Source organism: Penaeus vannamei, chromosome 23, assembly GCF_042767895.1.
Source record: "Penaeus vannamei isolate JL-2024 chromosome 23, ASM4276789v1, whole genome shotgun sequence".
Classification (NCBI taxonomy): Eukaryota; Metazoa; Arthropoda; class Malacostraca; order Decapoda; family Penaeidae; genus Penaeus; species Penaeus vannamei.
Genome location: NC_091571.1, coordinates 2,266,607 through 2,286,606, shown reverse-complemented (window position 1 = coordinate 2,286,606; position 20,000 = coordinate 2,266,607). Strand labels below are relative to the sequence as shown.

General features: G+C 51.5%; 1 protein-coding gene across 2 annotated transcripts in view; it reads left to right on the top strand.

Moving 5' to 3' along the window:
- LOC113829105 (early estrogen-induced gene 1 protein) overlaps nucleotides 1-20,000 on the top strand; it is a 177,135-nt gene that overhangs the window by 3,210 nt on the left and 153,925 nt on the right. For both annotated transcript variants that reach the window (XM_070137589.1, XM_070137588.1), the window contains exon 2: nucleotides 2,108-2,690. In XM_070137589.1, coding sequence (XP_069993690.1) covers nucleotides 2,515-2,690 — 176 coding nt within the window. In that variant the 5' untranslated portion in view covers nucleotides 2,108-2,514. The remainder of the gene's footprint in view (nucleotides 1-2,107; nucleotides 2,691-20,000) is intronic.

Here is a 20,000-nt window from a genome sequence, read left to right as displayed (position 1 = left end):
TAAGTTTATTACGTCAACAATGCGTCACCGTCGGGTATGTGTGGTTTATTCAGTAATGGTGTTGTTTTCTCTCTGTTGTTGTTATGAGCCTCATTGGCAAGCGCTGCTCTATAAGGCTGGCTCTGTTATTCACACGGTGAGGAAACCCTGCATTACGATATTGGTACCAAGACATTTTATCTTCGTAGACACTATACTGTTAGCCAAGGCCTCGGCATATCAAGGAGAAAAGTAATGCTGTTCTTATCCAAAATATTTGGTGTGGGGCAACTGCTCGAAGGCTTCCTGGTTGTTCTAGTGTAAATATTGGAATTTTTAATTAATTGTTTGAGAGTGCAGGCATGGAAATGAACTTTACACAAATTTCCGAACCAACTCAGGCACGCGCTCCCCCATACAGGGTCACTCACTTTCACACACACTCATACTCACACATAAGCACACACACACACAGACTTAAACTCACCCATATTCTCACATTCATACTCACACACAAAAGCACACGCACACACAAAAGCGCGCACACAGACAAAGGCACACATACACAAAAGAACACACACACAAAAACACACACACATACACAAAAGCACACACACACAAACACATACACATGCACATACATGCACACACATATACATACACACACATACACATACCCACATATACATATACACATACACACCCACACACCCACACACATACATACCCATACACATACATACCCACACACATACACACCCACACACATACACACCCACACACATACACACCCACACACATACACACGCACACACACGCGCACACACACACACATACTTACATACATAAATACATACATACATACATACATACATAACGGGTGCGCTTGGAACGACCTTGCTGGTGGCGTCGACCGCAACCTCCGCGGGATGAGGAACCACACCTCTTCCCCCCCTCTCCCCCTCCCCCCTCCTCCACGCTTTGCCTTCTGTCCCTCCCTCCCTTCTTGTTTTCTTCCTTCTTTCCTTCCTTTGTCTTTTCCGCTCTTCCTCAGGTGTTGTCTCCATCCCTTCCCTTCTCCTCCTCTCTTCGTCTCTCATTTCAGTTTCTCACCTCTCCTCTTCTGTTTTCTTTGTTCTCCTCACCTCTTTTCTCTTCTCTCTTTTCTCCCTTCTCTCTTCTCTTCTCTGGTCGTCCCATCCCTTTCCTCTCCTCTCCTCTCACTTCTTTCCACACGACTCTATTTTTTTCTTTTCCTTCTTTTTCCATTCATCTACACGCGTTCTCTCCTCCTCCGCCTCCTTCCTGATTCCCATAATTTCCTTGGGGCTCCCATACCCTCCTCGCCACACCATCCCTGATCCCATAATTTCCTTCCCTCCCTCCCTCTGTCTCTCTCTCTCTCTCTCTCTCTCTCTCTCTCTCTCTCTCTCTCTCTCTCTCTCTCTCTCTCTCTCTCTCTCTCTCTCTCTCTCTCTCTCCCTCTCTCTCTCTCTTCCTCTCTCTTTCTCTCCCTCTCCCTCTCCCTCTCCCTCTCCATCCATCCATCCATCCATCCATCCATTCATCCATCCATACCCCCTTCCCTCCCTCCAACACTTCTCGTTTCCCTCCCTCCCCCCTCTAGCCCTTCCCTCCCTCCCTCCCTCCCCCCTTCCCTCCTTTGTCTCCCTGATTCCTTCCCACCCCCTCTCCCTCCCTCCCTCCCCTCCCCCCCTACCCGGACCACCCCGTCTTACCGGCAGGCTCGTCCGTCTCACGCGGCGCCCCCTCCCCACGCTGTCCCCTTTTCTCCCTCGCTCTCGTCACGCTGCTTCTCACACTTATTAAGCATTCACCTTTAGGGGCTGTAGGGGGGGCTAGGGGGAGGGGGGAAGGGGGGAGGAGGTAGCTGTGCCTGGCGCTTTACGGGCGTGGGTCTCCTTATCGCTAGTTTTTTTTTTTTTTTTTTGCGGGGGGGTATTTGGAGGGGAGGGGGGGTTGTTTTGGAATTATTACGTTTTGTCTGTACATTTTGTGATTTTTTTTTAGGCAAGGGTTGTTTTTAAGCCACGATTGTTATGATTGTGATCGTAATTGCTGTTTGTTGTACGCGTGTGACTTACGTATTTTTTCTCCTTCTTTCCAGATTATCAGACGAGTTTATCCCGAAGACGCGAAAGTCACTCGGAAGATGGGCACCCGGCTCCCCTCCCCCCACCGCGGCGACGGCTCGCTCCGATGCCCCGCGCCCGAAACGAAATGAATTGTGATCAATAAGCCCTGCGCGTGTTTGTTTTTTTCATCATAAGTCTGTTGTAAATAGAGGTTGTCGAGAGGTTCAGGTAACGCGCGAGATGGCCCCGGGAAAGCTCGAACGGCCGAGGGCGAACCAGGCGTGAGAAGCGACGTGTCCAGGTGTGACTCGGGAAAGGCCACCGCGCGCTGCTGAAACGGGGAAGAAAAGAAAAGAAAATAGATAGATAAAGAGAGAAAAAATAAAATAAAATAAAGAGAGAGAGCGAAAAGAGGGCGTATCGTTCATATTATTTTTGCATGTGTGAGAGTGCAGGCCTACCCAACAAAATGAACGGCCTTATGGTTCGCAAGAAGAAGTACCGCTTCCAGGTGGACGTGCGGGTCGAGGAGCTGCAGCACGTGCCCTTCGTCAACCAGGTGCTGTTCGCCAAGGTGCGCCTGCTCGATGGGGGCTTCACCGACCACTCCACCAGGTGAGGCCCGATGTGGTTTTCCAAGTTCTGGGGTGTACTTTAAGGTGCCTTGATGTGTATTAAGGTGTTCTTGAATTATTTTTAAGGTGTTTTAAGGTATATTAAGGTGTCTTGAAGTGTTTAGAGGTGTTTTAAGTTGTTTTGAGGTATTGTAAGGTGCCTTGGGGTGTTTCAAGGTGTTTAAAGATATTTTTAGGTGTTTTGGAGTCTATTAAGGTGCCTTGAGGTATTTAAAGGTTTAAAGTTACTTATTTTTTAGGTGTTTTGAGTTGTCTTGAGATGTCGTAAGGTGGTTTAGGTTGCCAGAATCCCTTAATCTGTATCTGAATATGATATACCAGTTTGTAAGTCGGGGCCGATCGGGAAACGAGATTCTGCGTCTCCCGCCCGTGAGAGATTTCTGTTATGGGCTCGACGAGTGTGTGTCTAGCAGTAGGTTGGGGGGAAGGGGTTGGAATGGTGGGGTGGGGGGGGGGGCGGGGGCAGGGGTGAGGGGAGAGAACACCTGCCGTCCCGCGTGTTATCTCCGTGTTACGAGTTTGGGGGAGGGGAGGGGTGTGGGGGAAGGGGGAAGGGGGGAGTGTGGTCGCGTGTCTGTCAGTTCCTTTTACCTTCAGACATCTGCTGTCTTCTTCTTTTTTTCTTTTCTTACTTTCTTCTTTTCTGAGGGAATAAAGTAGTCTTAAGTCAAGCGTGTCGTAAGAGAGGGCTTTAATTTTTGATCTAGCTCGTCATTTCTGATATAGATTTAGCCGAGTTTTGCCGTTTTTTTTTCTTTCTTTCTTCTTGTTCTAATTCTACTTCTTCGTCTTCTTCCTCTTCTTCTTCTTCTTCTACTTCCACTTCTCCTTCTTCTACTTCCACGTCTTCTCCTCCTTCCACTTCTTCTTCTTCTTTTTCTACTTCTTCTTCTTCCTCTTCTTCTTCCTCTTCTTCTTCTTCTACTTCCACTTCTACTTCTACTTCTTCCTCTTCTTCCTCTTCTTCTTCTTCTTCTTCTTCTTCCTCTTCTTCTTCGGGAGCCTCCATTAGAAGGAAGACTAGCTTTTGCAGATTTCATGGATTTCCCACCTGAAAAAAAAACACACCAAGGGACACACGAAAGAGAATACGGAAATGACGCCACGAAAGTACCCCGAAGACACGAGGGAATTCGTCACGTCAGTCCAGGAGGCGGAGACATCACGGGGGGAGTCGCGACGATCCTTCCGATGAGGCTCAAGTTATGGCGCTTGATCACGGGGGAAACCAGGGGGGGAGGGAGGGGGAGAGGGAGTGGGAGGGGGGGAAGGAGGGAGGAGAAGGTAAGAAAGAGATAGATAGAGAGAGAATTAGAGACACAGGGGCATGGAGAAATAGAGACAGAGACAAAGAGGGAGGGAGGAGAAGGAGAAGGTAAGAAAGAGATAGACAAAAAGAGAAACAGAGATACAGATACAGGGAGAAATAGAGAGACATACTTGAGAAATTGAGGCAAACACAGAGAGAAACAAAGAGACAGACACAGTGAGAAACAGACATACACACAGAGAAACAGAGACACAGGCAAAGCGAGAAACAAACACAGGGACAAACAGACACACACACAGAAAAACAGAGACACAGACAAAGAGAGAAACAAACACAGGGAGAAACAGACACAGGCACAGAGAAACAGACAAAGAGAGAAACAGACAAAGAGAGAAACAAACACAGGGAGAAACAGACATAGGCACAGAGAAACAGACAAAGAGAGAAACAGACAAAGAGAGAAACAGACAAAGAGAGAAACAGACAAAGAGAGAAACAAACACAGGGAGAAAAAGACACAGAAGAAATAGACACAGACACAGAGAACAGGCGAGAGGTAAAGCCAAAGAGAGAGAGAGAGAGAGAGAGAGAGAGAGAGAGAGAGAGAGAGAGAGAGAGAGAGAGAGAGAGAGAGAGAGAGAGAGAGAGAGAGAGAGAGAGAGAGAGAGAGTCACCACCCCAGACTAACACCGCGAGTAGAGTGCCGTTCCACCCTGGTATTAGTGTGGAACGGAAGACATGCCTATCGCTGTTGGTGAGGCGAGTGGAGTGGTGATTGTCAGAATAAACTCACTCGAGGCAGGGGAGGGTAGGGTAAGGCTGTGGGGGGAGGGGTGTGCGAGGGGAGGGTAGGGTAAGGCTGTGGGGGGGAGGGGGTGCGAGGGGAGGTTGGGTGGCATGGCAGGTGGGGTATGGGGTGGGAAGGTAAGAGGAGAATGGGGAAGGGAAGGGTAAAAAAAAGGGGGAAGGGTTGAAGGGGAGGGGAAGGGGAGGGAAAAGGGGGAGAGGAGGGAAGGGGTAAGGTAGAGGAAAGGGGGGAGAGGGAGTGGATGGGGGAAAAATGGAGGCAGGAGAGGAGAGGACAGAGGGTGAAAGATGGGAGGAGAGAGAGAGAGGGGAAGAGAACAGGAGAGGACAGGGAGAAAGGATATAGCAGGAAGGGGAGTAGAGGAAGAGGATAGTGAAGGGGAAAACGTAGGGCAGGGATGGTAAAGTAGTGAGGGAAGGGGACTAAGGGAGCACGTCGAGGAAGGGAGGGAGGGAGGGGGGGCGGGTATCACTCCCCAAGGGCGGCCAGGTGTCAAGCGCGCCGACGCTTATCTTATCGCACTTGTCAACACGGAGCTACATGCCGCCGCCCCTCGAGTCGTCCGCTGGCTCCTCGAGGGGACGGGCGAGGGGGAAGGGGGGAGGGAGAAGGGGAGTGGATGACGTACCATAGAGTCACGTCTGGTCGTCGGCAGAGTCTGTCCTGGTCGTCGTCGTCAGCAGGGCCCTGTATGCTGGTCGTCGTCGTCAGCAGGGCCTTGTATCCTGGTCGTCAGCAGGGCCCTGTATCCTTGCCGTCGTCGTCAGCAGGGCCCTGTATCCTTGCCGTCGTCGTCAGCAGGGCCCCTATCCTGGTCGTCAGCAGGGCCCCTATCCTGGTCGTCAGCAGGGCCCTGTATGCTGGTCGTCGTCGTCAGCAGGGCCCCTATCCTTGCCGTCGTCGTCAGCAGGGCCCCTATCCTGGTCGTCAGCAGGGCCCCTATCCTGGTCGTCAGCAGGGCCCTGTATGCTGGTCGTCGTCGTCAGCAGGGCCCCTATCCTTGCCGTCGTCGTCAGCAGGGCCCCTATCCTGGTCGTCAGCAGGGCCCTGTATCCTGGTCGTCGTCAGCAGGGCCCCTATCCTGGTCGTCGTCAGCCGGGTCTGTCCTTATCGTCAGCGTCGGCCCCATCCTCGCAGCCCGTGTCGAGTCATTTGCCAGGGAGAGGCAGAGCGTCCCGAGGACTCGAGCAGCTGCGAGACAATCCTCCAGGACGTTTGGGAGTTGTAGGAAGTGCAGCTTCTCCGGAGCGGCAGAGACACTTGGCTCGCGGTGGGCCGAGGGCGAGGCAGATAAACGGGCAGGTTGGGTAGTAACGGTGATGAGGGGGAAAATGATGATGATGGTGATGTCAGTGCTAATGGTGGTGAAGACGATAATGGTGATCATGGCGATTGTTTTTGCCTGTGCTGTTATTATTATCATTATTGTTGTTTTTGTTGTTGTCGTTGTTATCATCACAGTTATAATCATTATTGCTGATATAATAATCTTTATCGTCGTCATCGTTATCATTATTGCCAAGTACAAGTACCACGCCTTCACCATTATCATCATTGCCAACTACTAGAACCACGAATCAGGGAAATATCGAGGGAGCGACCCATGAGACACGACGTCGCTTCCGTCTGTTTACATCTGACACTCCATTGCCGAGGAAAAGGCTTTCGATTCCGCCGCTTTCGAGCCTCTGGAAACCGCAACTGGAAGGCGACGATCAGCTTGGAGACCTGTGATGGCTGACGGGGACGGATGAGATGGGTGATTGTGATGGATGAGCTGCGCGGGTGATGATGGATGAGGATGGCCGTCGACAGCAGGAGGGAAACAGACGGAAGATGATGAGGGGGGTGATGATGATGATGATGATGATGAGGGGGGTGGTGGTGATGATGATGAGGGTGGTGGTGGTGGTGATGATGATGATGATGAGGGTGGTGGTGGTGATGATGATAATGTTGAGGGGGGTGGTGAGGATGATAGTGGGAATGATGATAGAGATGGTGATGATGGGAGTGATAGGGATGTTGATAATGGGAGTAATGGGAACAGTGATAGGAATGGTGGTAAAGTAATAATTGTGATGAAAATGTTGATAGTGATGATAATGGGAATAACAGAGAAAAGGGAGAATGATGGAAATTAACACATCTTTAGACTATTTTTTTCTTTCAAATATTTATAGTTTTGAAAAGAGAAAAAAAATAAAAGCCGATATAATGAGGTTCAAAAAATGGGAGAAATGGAACGATTGACAGAAGATACGTCGTCAGAAGTGACACACGATGATAGGTAATAGATGTTAATGAAATAACACGTGGGAAGCAGAGAGCGCAAAGGAGGCGGCGGATGGAGGTAATCTGAGCGCAGAAGGTCAGGGCGCCGTGAAGACAGACGGACAGCTGTTTGTTGTTTGTGTGCGGAATTGCATGCGTGTGTGTCTGGGTCTGTCTGTGTTTGTGTCCGGCTGTTTGTCGTTATTTGTATCTTTGTGTGTCTGTGTTTCTTTCTGTCTGCACATGCCGTGCGCGCGCGCGAACACACACAGGAACACACGTACACACAAACAAACAAACGCGAGAGAGAGAGAGAGAGAGAGAGAGACAGAGACAGAGACAGAGACAGAGAGAGAGAGAGAGAGAGAGAGAGAGAGAGAGAGAGAGAGAGAGAGAGAAGAATGAATGAACGGTTGAATTGAACGGGTTATTTTTTATGCAGGTTTACGTTCACGTGTGTATGTGCGTTTCTGTTATGTACATTTGTGTTTATATGTGTTTTTGGATATCCACGTTTGCTATTTCGGCATTTGCATGTGTGCATTTTTTATTTATTTTTTATGTGTTCTTTTGCGGGATAAAAGAGGAGGATGAACGTGGTGAGAAATTGAAGGAGAAGAAAAGAGACACAGCAAAGACAGAAAATCCGTCTCCGTGGGTGTGTATGCCTGTGTATATGCAGTACACTACAGTCTGTGTACTCGTGTGTGCGCGTCCGTGACTGCGCAAAGCACTCACCGCAAGGTCTCCGGCGCTTGCATTGACACGGGCCAACATACTCGGGGTCTGAAGGCTGCGCGGGGCTATTGAATTCGGGCGCCGAAGGTTGCCGTCCTATGACTGGGGATCCCGAAGAGGGCGCCGCCGACACTTCCTTGTTTTCCCGGGAAGGGCGCGAGGGGAGGGGGGGGTGCGATCGGGTGTCGAAGGGGTGGGCCCTTTCCGCTTCCTGGGACGGCGGACGCATGCGGATCTGCGGACAGGCCGGGCGTTGACGGAGCGCGTGGCGAGTCGCGAAGGTTTCTGAGGGACTTCCTGGGAGGATCCTGGGGACGCCATGTGCTTATTGATGGAATATTTGATGGCGCGGGGGCCTCGTGCGGAAGCTGGGCGCGGGCGGCGGAAGGGTTGCTTTGGCACGTTCTCTTTAAAGTCGGGATTTCGGTCGAAGTTCGGTTTTGGGGCCCTCCCTGCCTGCCCCGCGCCCCGCAGACTCGCTCCCTCTTCCTCGTCCCGCCTCCCTCTTCCTCGTCTCCTTCTATCTCTACTTCCGTATTATCCTTCTCTCACATCACCTTGTCCTTCAATTCCCCTGCTCCTCCCATCTCCCCTTTTACTGCCTCATCTCCCATTACCCTACTGCTCTTCTTCACCCCTTTCCCATCTCCCTCCCCTTTCCTCACCTCCCTTTCCTCACCCCCCTTTCCTCACCCCTTTCTTACACATCCCTCCTCCTCCTCCTCCGTCCTCCTCATCCCTCCTCCGTCCTTCTCCTCCTCCTCCTCCTCCCTCCTCCTCATACTCCTCCCTCCCTCCTCCGTCCTTCTCCTCCTCCTCCTCCTCCGTCCTCCTCCTCCGTCCTTCTCCTCCTCCGTCCTCCTCCTCCTCCTCCTCCTCCCTCCTCCTCCTCCGTCCTTCTCCTCCTCCTCCGTCCGTCTCATCTTCCTCCGTCCTTCTCCTCCTCCTCCGTCCTCCTCCTCCTCCTCTGTCCTTCTCCTCCTCCGTCCTCCTCCTCCTCCTCCGTCCTTCTCCTCCTCCGTCCTCCTCCTCCTCCTCCTCCTCCTCCTCCTCCTCCTCCTCCTCCTCCCTCCTTCTCCTCCTCCTCCGTCCTTCTCCTCCTCCTCCGTCCTTCTCCTCCTCCTCCGTCCTTCTCCTCCTCCTCCGTCCTTCTCCTCCTCCGTCCTTCTCCTCCTCCTCCTCCTCCCCCTCTTCCTCCTCCTCCTCCATCCCGTCCGACATCTCCATTCCCTCGTGAGGCTCGGAAGCATCGTATCCACTCGGGTTACGGCGGCCGGGTGGTAATCAGGTGTGATTGTGGGCTGATAGTAGAGATTAGGGCGGTGGCAGTCGACGGGGAGCGAAGTGTCTGTCACGGGGGTATGACACGGGGGTGTGACGCGAGCGTGCTTCGGCCGGGGGTGGGGGTGGGGGGCGTTCTTTGTTTACGTTTGGAGGTCGCTTTAAAGGGCTTCGTTTGCCGCCCACGCCGGTTCAAGGGGGATGTGCTCGGGTTTTCCGCGGGTTTCCTTACTTCTCCATTCCGTTTCTCGCTCCCTGTTATCTCTCTCTCTCTCTCTCTCTCTCTCTCTCTCTCTCTCTCTCTCTCTCTCTCTCTCTCTCTCTCTCTCTCTCTCTCTCTCTCTCTCACTTTCTCTCTCTCTCTCACTTTCTCTCTCTCTCTTACTTTCTCTCTCTCTTACTTTCTCTCTCTCTTACTTTCTCTCTCTCTCTTACATTCTCTCAACTCTCTCTCTCTCTCTCTCTCTCTCTCTCTCTCTCTCTCTCTCTCTCTCTCTCTCTCTCTCTCTCTCTCTCTCTCTCTCTCTCTCTCTCTCTCTCTCTCACCTGTCTCTCTCTCACTTTCTCTCTCTCTCTTACTTTCTCTCTCTTACATTCTCTCAACTCTCTCTCTCTCTCTCTCTCTCTCTCTCTCTCTCTCTCTCTCTCTCTCTCTCTCTCTCCCTCTCTCTCTCTCTCTCTCTCACTCACTCTCTCTCTCTCTCTCTCTCTCTCTCTCTCTCTCTCTCTCTCTCTCTCTCTCTCTCTCTCTCTCTCTCCCTCTCTCTCTCTCTCTTTTTCTCTTTCTCTTTCTCTTTCTCTTTCTCTCTCACCTCTCTTTCTCTCTCACCTCTCTCTCACCTCTCTCTCTCTCACCTCTCTCTCTCTCTCACCTCTCTCTTTTTCTCACTCTCACTCTCACTCTCTCTCTCCCTCCTTCCTCCTCCCTCCTACCTACATACCTCTCCTTCCCTCCTTCCTCCTTCCTACCCTCCTCTTACTCCATCCATCCATCCCTTTATCTCTCTCTCTCTCTGTCTCTCTCTCTCTCTCTCTCTCTCTCTCTCTCTCTCTCTCTCTCTCTCTCTCTCTCTCTCTCTCTCTCTCTCTCTCTCTCTCTCCCTCCCTTCTCCCCTTCTCCCCCCTCCCCCTTCTCCCCCCGCTCATCCCAACGCAAAATCACATGAGTCTCCCCTCGGTCAAGGTCGCCAAGGTCGCGCGGACTGTACTTGTTTGTTGCATCGCGAAGACAAGAGAGGACTCAGGTGCGTGCGGGCGGGCGTGCGGGCGGGCGGCGGCGGTTGGACTTTGACGCCCATCCGTCGAAGCGCCACGGTGAAGTTTGGGCGCGACGTGACTTTTTTTTTGTTTGTTTGTTTGTTAGTTTTTTTCGTTTTCTCGGCACTAAGAACGCCCTTTGTTCCGTGGGCGTGGGCGTAGGAAGGTGTGTGACGTTCTCTTCTTCGGGGGTGAGTGATGTGCGATTTTCTTTGGGGGTGGGTTGCGGGGATTGACGGGGAGGGGGAGGGGGAGGGGGAGGAGGGGCTTATAACGCTGTCTGTGTTATTAGCATGACTGTCAGACGTTCTCTCTCTCTCTTTCTCTTTCTCTCGGGCTTTGTTTTTATGTGTGTGTCGTATATATACAGTCTCCTGTCTTTCCTTTTTCTTGGTCATTCTCTCTCTCTCTCTCTCTCTCTCTCTCTCTCTCTCTCTCTCTCTCTCTCTCTTCTCTCTCTCTCTCTCCCTCTCTCTCTCTCTCTCTCTTCTTTCCTCTATCTTCCTTCCTTCCTCTTTCTCCCCTCCAATCCTCCCTCCCTACCCCCCTCCCCCCCTGTAATAGTTCTTAATGAAAGGCCTTGTTCAGGAAAGCATTTCAGAGCCTCATTTATGACTGCTATTTTACGCACTAAATCAAGGGGGGAAGAAGCGGATGCGACTGGCCATCCGACACACATCGCTGGAAGAATTGAGGAATGTAAACAGTCGCTACCTTGGACCACTGCAGATGAGGGAGAGAGAGAGGGAGAGGGAGAGAGAGAGGGGGAGGGGGAGAGGGAGAGGGAGAGAGGGAGAGGGAGAGGGAGAGAGAGAGAGGGAGAGGGAGGGAGGGAGAGAGGGAGAGGGGGAGGGAGAGGGAGAGGGGGAGGGGGGAGAGGAGGGAGGAAAGGGGGGGAGGGAGAGGGAGAGAGAGAGGGGAGAGGGGAGAGAGAGGGAGAGGGAGAGGGGGGAGAGGGATAGGGAGAGGGAGGGAGAGGGAGAGGGGGAGAGAGAGAGAGGGAGAGGGGGAGAGAGAGGGAGAGGGACACGGGGAGAGAGAGGGAGAGGGAGACGGGGAGAGAGAGGGAGAGGGAGACGGGGAGAGAGAGAGGGAGAGGGAGGGAGAGAGAGAGAGGGAGAGAGAGAGGGAGAGAGAGAGAGAGAGAGAGAGAGAGAGAGAGAGAGAGAGAGAGAGAGAGAGAGAGAGAGAGAGAGAAAGGTGAGTGACAAAGACACACACACACACACACACACACACACACACACACACACACACACACACACACACACACACACACACACACACACACACACACACACAGAAAGAAAAAGAAAAAGAGAAAGAAAAAGAGAGAGAGAGTGATGAATAAACAAATAAATGAATAGACAAATAAAGAGTAGAGCCGCCGAGACAGCCAGCCGGACGGGGAGAGAGCCCGGCGACGGGAGCGCCCGAAGGTGAGAGTGAGAGCGCGAGTGGCGGCGCGTGCGGGATCACGTGGCGGCGACAGGAGGCCGACGTCACCGCTGCGTCACCCGGTCGTCTCGCTAGGCCTGACGTTGTAATCTGCCGCGGCCGTCGTAGTTTGCTCGAGATTTCGTAATGGCCTTCGGGTGCGTGTTTGGCGATGCGGCGGTGCGGTGCGGCGGGGTGGGCGGGGCGGCGGGCTCTCGGGGGGGGGGGGGGCCTAGGGCACCGGGAGAAGGCTTGAACCGCCGTGGATGAGAACGACAGATCATCCATTATGGGGGAAAATTGGTGGCGTAACTCTTTATCAGCTCGGCCTACATGTTGCGATAACGAGCTCCTTGGCGTTCCTTGGCGAAGCATGCGCGGAGGGACATGATACGCGGTGCATGGCATGTGGATTGACGACGTCGGTGTGCTCAGCAAACCCTTCTTCCCTCTCTTTTGCTCTCCTAACCTCTTCTTTCCTCTCCTCTCATTTATTTTCTTTTCCTTTCCTTTCCTTTCCCCCTCCCTTCATTTTTCTTCCCTTCCTTTCCGTTCCGTCCATCTCATCCCGCCACAACCCATCGCCTTTCCTCCAGTCACACTCCCTTTCCGTCCCTCTGATCTGACCCTCTCCGTGCCTTCCTCTCCTCTCCCGTCTCACTTCCCTCCCTTGCCCTCCCCTTCCTACACTTGATGTTTTATTGAAGATTTTTTCGCGGTGATGTGTCAAGTTGTCTCAGGGCTGGCGCGGCGTCGAGGATAAGCGTGGATAAGCCCCGGATAAGAGCCCCCGGAGGCAGGAGGGCTCTCCGGAAGGGCCGCGGCGAGACCAGAAGGTTCGTAAACACGCGATCGCCTCCTCCTTTGACGCCGCCCGCTGCCGGTCGCTCATCTCGGCTCGCTTGGCTCTCTCTCCCTTCACTCTATTTATCACTCGTTCGCGTGTTTATCCGCGGGGAGGGATCGTGAAATATGGCGGGAGTGCGGCGGCGGCGGCGCGAGGTTGAGCAAAGCCAAAGGAGGCTGGTTGATCTCGACGACAGAAGCCCCTTGAGTCGAAGCGCCGGGCCGGACTTTCGCGTACTTGGCGCGTAATCGGCGCGTCGTGGGGCGGAGGGCGGCTGCGAATGTCGATGCTGATTAGGCATTTTCGGCGCAGCGTCATTTTTGTGCGTCGGGAATGTTGAGTTTGGTCAACCTTGCTGTCAAAATGGGAACGAGAGGCGAGCCATTCTTCTTCCCAGTCCTCGGGAGGCAAGAACGAGGCTAAGGCACTGCTTCTGCTCGGTTCTTGTAGCTGCTACATCGTCTTTTGGTTGGATTGGGGTTGATTAATCACCGATTTCGTCCTGGGAGAGAAGGAGGGATGGATAAATATGGGATAGGGAGAAGGAATGGAAGAGGAAGAGCTGAAGAGAAACAGAAAAGAGTGAGGTACGACACGGAAGGGAGGGGGAGAGGGAAGAGGAAGAGGGAAGGATATATACTGTAGATTATGTGCCTGTATGCACGCGCGCATCTGAGCCACCCCCTCCCCCCTTCTTCACATACACAACTAATTACAATCGACGCAGCCTTGGCGAGACGAAAACATTCATGCAGAAGTTAGGGAGAAAAGAAAGGATGGGGGAAGGAAATGAGGGAGGGGAGGAGGAGAGGGACAAGAAGAGAGTGGCGCGAGGAGGAGAAAGAAACGCAGCCAAAGAAGAGACCTTGGGAGAAGGGAAAGGGAGAGAGAAAGAAGAGAGGGAGCAAGATAGAACCAGATAGGAGAATCCAATCTCTTTCCCCTTGGTGGCTCGCCCGGCCGTGCGTCACCCGCGGAAAATCTCCACTTTTTCTCCCCCTGACCGACTTCCTCCGCCCACTAATTCCCCTCGAACACGTGCAGTCACACCCGCAGGAGACGCCGAAGGAGTCCTCATGACGCAAGAGCTCCCTGACGCGACCTTGGGATCCGGTCTCTGCCGGCGCTGAAGGGCCCGCGTGGAGCCCGCCCGCCGGCCAGCCCGTCAGGCTCCCGAAGGCGAGAAATTACTCGTTTAAAGTTCAAGGTTCGAGTGCAGTGATGCCGTTAGCGCCGCTCCATCAGGGCGCGTGCGGGGGAATGACAAGAAGGGCAGGGCGGCCGATGGCAACACCGGGGGAGGGGGGGAGGGGGAGGGAGGGAGAGGGGATTCGTTATGAAATTGAACACTTAAGTCGAGACGTTCCTCGGGCAGCGGCGTTAATCGGGCATTTTGAGGCGAGGGAGGAGGCGATGCCGATGCCCTGCCCGAGAATAATCGGTCTGCCTCTCGTGGGGGGGGGGGGGGGAGGCGAGGTGCTCCGTCATTGTTCTTGTGCTCTTTTGGAAGTCCCTGGTCTAGCCTTGCCCCCTGGTCTTTGGTGCTTGTAGGCCTATCCAGTCGTGTGGTTAGATGTTTATCTGTTTCGTCCGTCCATTAGGCTATCTTGCTATCTGTTTAGCTATCCTGTGTGTATTTCTGTCCTTCGGTCTGTTACTCCGTCAGTTTATCTATATCTATATCTATTTACTTAGCTATGTTTTTTATCGAGGTAGTATAGGACATCCTGATTCCCTCCTATTCTTTTTGCCTCTCCTTATGAAACGGGATAGGAAGGGACGTCCTGCTGCGCCGTGCTGTCCCCGCCCGCCGTCCCCCGGGAGCGCCCACGGGGTCCTGTGCAGGTGATTACGTAGTGCCAGGGAAGGAAGTGGTTACTTGGCGGCGGCGAGAGTCCTAATGAGTCGTTGGGGAAAGGGGGACTAACCGAAGCAAGGTCGTTGTCTCTCGCTTCGGTTGGGGGTGGGGTGGGGAGGGATGAGGGTAGGGTGGAGTTGGGGGTGGAGTGGGGTGAGGGTAAGGTGGGGGTGGGGGTGGAGGGGGAGGGGTAGTGGGGGGATGAGGGTGGGGGTGGGGTTGGGGGTGGGTAGCGTGTTGGGGTTGAGGGGGGGTTGGGTTGCGGGACTTTTCTTACTTTCGGTCTTTTAATCTTCTCCTTCCTGCTTGTGGTTCTCTTTCTCCACCTCCTCTCTCTTTTTTATTTACTAGTGTTTTTGTTCGTCTCCTGTCTTTTCTTTTTAGATCTGTTCTTCCTGGTTGTTGCTCTTCCATCTTTCGTGCTCGCTTTTCTGTATACCTTTTTGTGTTCTTTTGCTTCTTTGCTAGATGGGACTTTTCAGTATTTTGCCTTTTTTATTTGGATTTTATTTCTCTCACTCTCATTTTTATCTGTCTATCTATCTATCTATCTGTATATCTATATATATTTATATATATAAATGTATATGAATATATATAAATGTATATGAATATATATATAATATATATATATATATATATATGTAAATATATATATTTATATATCGCTCTCCCCTCACACTCCTCCCTCTCCCTCTCGCTTCACCTCCCTCTCCCTCGCATCGCCTCCCCCTCACTCTCTATTCTCTTTGTGTGTAAGTTTAGAAAAAAAAATCAAATCAAATCAAATCAAATCAAATCTATGTCATTATTTATGCTCACATTATTATGTTTTCTCCTCCTCCTTCCTCCTTCCTCTGCATCAGGATCGTCTCCGTTCCTGCGCTGCTGTATCCTGCAAACTGTATTCTCTCCAACTGTTCACCAGCTCCTCTGTTCATGACCTTTCTCTCGTCAGTCAGCTGATTTCATCACATTCGGCGCACGTTTTTTCCAGCATTTTCTTCCCTTCTTCGTCATCCTCTTAAACGTAATGAGAACTTCCTCGAAGCCTTATTGCATGAGGTTTTGGCGTGGGAGTTTATCATTAGGATTTCTTTCTTGTTCGTATTATTTTTTCCCCCTTTCCTCATTCATTTCGCTTAGTTGAACCGTCGGGTGGGGAAGAAAAGGGACATAACGGGATGAAGTAGTGTGGCGACGGATGCCGGTATGTTGGGGGTCTTGCAGTACTTGCGGGGACGAGTATGGATCTGGGTGTAATGCAGCGGGAGTACCATCGCGTATCGACGGCTCCGGACGCGGGTTCTCGTCCGCCCCGATCGCCGCACCGCACGCACCGCCCTATTAGCTCACCGCACGCCATCACGCCACAGTGTCCGTTGGGGTGGGGGTGGGGTGGGGGGTCTCTGTCTGTCACGGTGGCGGCGATTCGCTCCTGGCGCCGAAAGGTGGTGTGGGGGAGGGGGAGTGAGCGGGGCGGGGGGTCACCTCTGTACGTAAATGCTCGGGGTCTTTGAAATGTATGTTGCTTTTAGATCAGATAGGAATACATGCATATCACTTAGAAGCGCTTTTGTAGGCCTAGCTACACGACTACATTGGCATTATACCAAACTGTCCGTGATGGCACCATCGCCTAGCGTTGCCATGTCATTATCTTCCCTGTCATCAGACAAATTCCAAACAATTCAGGTGCTTCAGTGTTTTTTATCAAGGTATTTTTTATGATAATAATACTAATAACGATAATGATGATGACGATGATGATGACTATGATGATGATGATGATGACGATGATGATGACGATGATGATGACGATGATGATGATGATGATGATGATGATGATGATGATGATGATGATGAGGAGGAGGAGGAGGAGGAGGAGGGCAACGACGACGACGATGAAAATGATAATTATTGAAAATAGGATTAACAAAGATGTAATAGAGATAGAGGGAAACGAATATGGGGGGGGGGAGGATGAGCGAATGGACGTGGGTTTAGATGAAAGGGAAAGTGAGGAAGTGGAGGACAGACTGGAAAAAGAAGAACGAAAACAAGACGAAGAAGAAGCAAAAGAAAAATAGATGTAGCTTTTGGGACTTCTGGCCGCCATCCCCTTTCTCTTCTTTGATTATTATTTCCTTGGCTTCGAAGTTTGTGCAATCACTGCCAGTCCACGTAAAGGATAACATTTACTCCTTTTATAACATTTCTCTGATATTTTACTCCTGCAGTTCAGACTTAAAGGTAAGCACGCACGTTGCAGTATTTTTTTTCGCGTAAGGCCAAGCAATATCATTTTCATTGCGGCTTTCCCCGTGTGATCTAACAACGCTCGCGTGGATATCGACCGGGCCAGGGAATTCCCCGAGTTTCTATTTTGATCCCTTAAGATACGGAGACGAGGAGGACAGACGCTCATCGACCCGTCCGCGCGAAGTCGTCCAGCGAATGGCATTTGGAGACGAGGGCAGAAAAGGTCTCGTCTGGAATTCGCTTGGGCGGCTCGGGAGACTCGCCAGGTGGTGTCGTTGGCGGGCGTCGAGGGCCTGGTGTGGGGCTGCGTCGAAGGTTTTGGTCACTGGTAGGGCGTGGGAGGGCTGCGACGGCGCTGTGTTAGAGGTTTGGTCTTCGGTGGGGCGTGGGGAGCCTGCAGTAGGTAGGCCTATATGTTGAAGTGTGGGGGACGGAGAGGTTGCAACGATTGCTGTGTTAAAGAGTTTGTTGCTTTGAATTTAAGGAGTTTCTTGTTAAGGCTTTGGTCATTGGCGGGGCGGAAGGAGGCGGTAGAAGGTTTATGTTCAACTTTTGTTAAATGGAGAGGCGTAAAGAGGCTGCAATTAAAGCTGTGTTAAAGCTTTGGTCACTGGCAAAGAGATTGTGAAGCAGGAAGGTTGTGGTGGAGAGGGGGGGGGGAGATATTCAGGGAAAACATACGTCTGTCTTAGGTTAGGAAGCGTCGACCTTTTTGGCCGTTAATCCGAGTGTCCGTTCAGGGAAAGTCGACTGCGGTTACAAAACACGAGGACAAAGGTCAGCGAGCGCGAAGCTGTTGTTGTCGTTGATGTTGTAGTTGTTTGTTGTTGTTGGTTTGAATGTGTAGAAGACGCCGCTATGCCTTTTAGGGTAAGATAACGACAGCGTGTGTGTGTGGTATCAAGATTCTGAACACCAGCCGGGTTAAGGGGAGATTCTTCGCGTCTTGAATTTGTTGCAATCTTTCCCTCATTACGTGTGCCGAGTCGAGGCGTAAGAGATAGTTGAGACGTTTGCGGCGGAGAGGGAGGGGAGGTGAGGGGGAGAGGGAGAGGGAGAGTGGGAGGGAGGAAGAGAGAGAGAAGGAAGGAGGGAGAGAGAGGGAGAAGGGGCAGAGGGGGAGAGGGAGAAAGAGAGAGAGAGGGGGAGAGAGAGGGAGGGGGACAGAGAGGGAGAAGGGAGAGAGACGGAGAAGAGGCAGAGGGGGAGAGGGAGAAAGAGAGAGGAGATAGAAGAAAAGGAACTAGAATGAGAAAGAAAGGTCAAGGGAAAAGACGAGACCGAGGCGCGTTACGTAAGCCAGCGCGGGCGGCAGGGAGTCGGCGAGGCCCCTGGCGCTCCCCTGCGAGGCGTGGGAGAGGGCGCGGGCGTACCTGGACACGACGGTCCGTGCATGACCGGCTGCCCGATCCTGCGAGTCATTCACTGGTGCCCGCTCGCCCCTCGCTCCGCTGGCCCCGCCGTGCCCCGCCGTGCCCCGGCCCGCCCCGCCCCCTCGCCTGCTCATCCACCTCAAACCTCGGGAATGTAGGCCTTTTGGGGGGGACGAGGCGGTTTTCTTTCTTTATCTTTTTTTTTTCTTTCTTTCTCTTCTTTTGTTTTTTATTTGCTTTCTTTTTTATTTTATTTTATTTCTTTTTTTATTTTTTTTCTTTCTTTTTTTTCTTTTCTTTTCTTTTCTTCCCTTCCTTTTTTTTTCTTCCTTTCTTTTCTTATTTTTTTCCCTCTTCTGTCTCCCAGATCGATGCGTGAAAATGACGGTCTCTGAGGGTTTGCTTGAAGGAGAAGAAAGTTGATTCACGTTGCCATTAAAAAAAAAAAAAAAAAAAAAAAATCCTCGTCAGTGTTATCGATTCTTGCAACTGACCTTTTCCACGTTGGAGTCTCGCCTCGCGTCTCGCAGACAACGTGGCTTTTGTAGTACACTTTTGTTAAAAAGAACGAGAGGTCGAGGGGTAGCCGCGACGAGTTAGTCTGGTCGAGAAAGGAAGGTATTTTTATTAAAGGTGTGTGTGTGTGTGTGTGTGTGTGTGTGTGTGTGTGTGTGTGTGTGTGTGTGTGTGTGTGTGTGTGTGTGTGTGTGTGTGTGTGTGTGTGTGTGTGTGTGCGTGCGTGCGTGCGAGAGGGACCTGCGCTACCGGTCGGGGGCGAGAGAAGGGCAGACAGACAGACAGACAGACAGCCTGTCGCGAGGTGGGATCCGTCCAGGAAGAGGCGACTCCGAGACGACTTTTACACGCGAAAGGTGATGAGGCTGCACGCAGGGTCGTTGCTTTTGTCTTTGTTTTTTTTTTTTTTTCTTGGGGGAGGGAGGGGGAGGGAATAAAAAGTGGGCGCAGTGTTGTAGCGTGAATGCGTCGGGGTGCTGGCGTCGTAGGCATGAGGTCTCGAGGGAGAGATGTTTGTAAACACATTGAGCGTGCGTGCGTGTGTGACTGTGTTTCTGTGCATCGGTGTCTTTCTGTCTTTCTTTTATGTCTGTCAGTCTGTCTGTCTGTCTGTCTGTCTATCTCTGTCTATATGTGGATGACTGTGACGTCGCTGATTTTGCGTCTGTCTGTGAACGCGTATTATGGGAGACAACACACGAACGAACACGGCACCCCTCCTTCCCCACAACCCATGGATGCCGCTCCCGAGGCGACGGGCCCGGCGGGAGATAAGGAAGGGAGCAGCGGCGCCGGCAGAGCCCACCTTGAACGGCGTGTGTTTCCCTGGTGTTACGTCACGCGCTTGCGTCAACGGTGTTCCCGATTATTTTTAGAGGTGCCTTGACTCTGCTGCTGCTGCTTTTTTTTTTTTTTTTTTTTCTTTTCTTTTTCTTTTTTTGAGCTTCTCCTTTTCATCATCGGGGTGATGAGGATTTCCGAGGGAAGAGTGTTTTTTTTAAATGTGTATTTCGATATTTATCCGTGATTGTATTTGTGTGTGTGTATTATGTACGTACCTATAGATACCTGCATGTATGCTTGTGGGCATTTGTTTGTTTATACACACTCTATATGGTATAGTATAGCTCATACAGAAACTACACAACACTACAACACTCACTTATCCAAACATAAACATAAGACCCCAAACGTATTGATCGATACACAGGCAACGGTATTAAGAAGTATGGATTGTTGTTATTGTCATTATTATTATTGTTATCATTATTATTATTATTGTTGTTGTTTTGTTGTTGTTGTTATTGTTGTTATTGTTATTGTTGTTGTTGCCATTATAGTTATCGTCTTTATTATTATTATAATTATT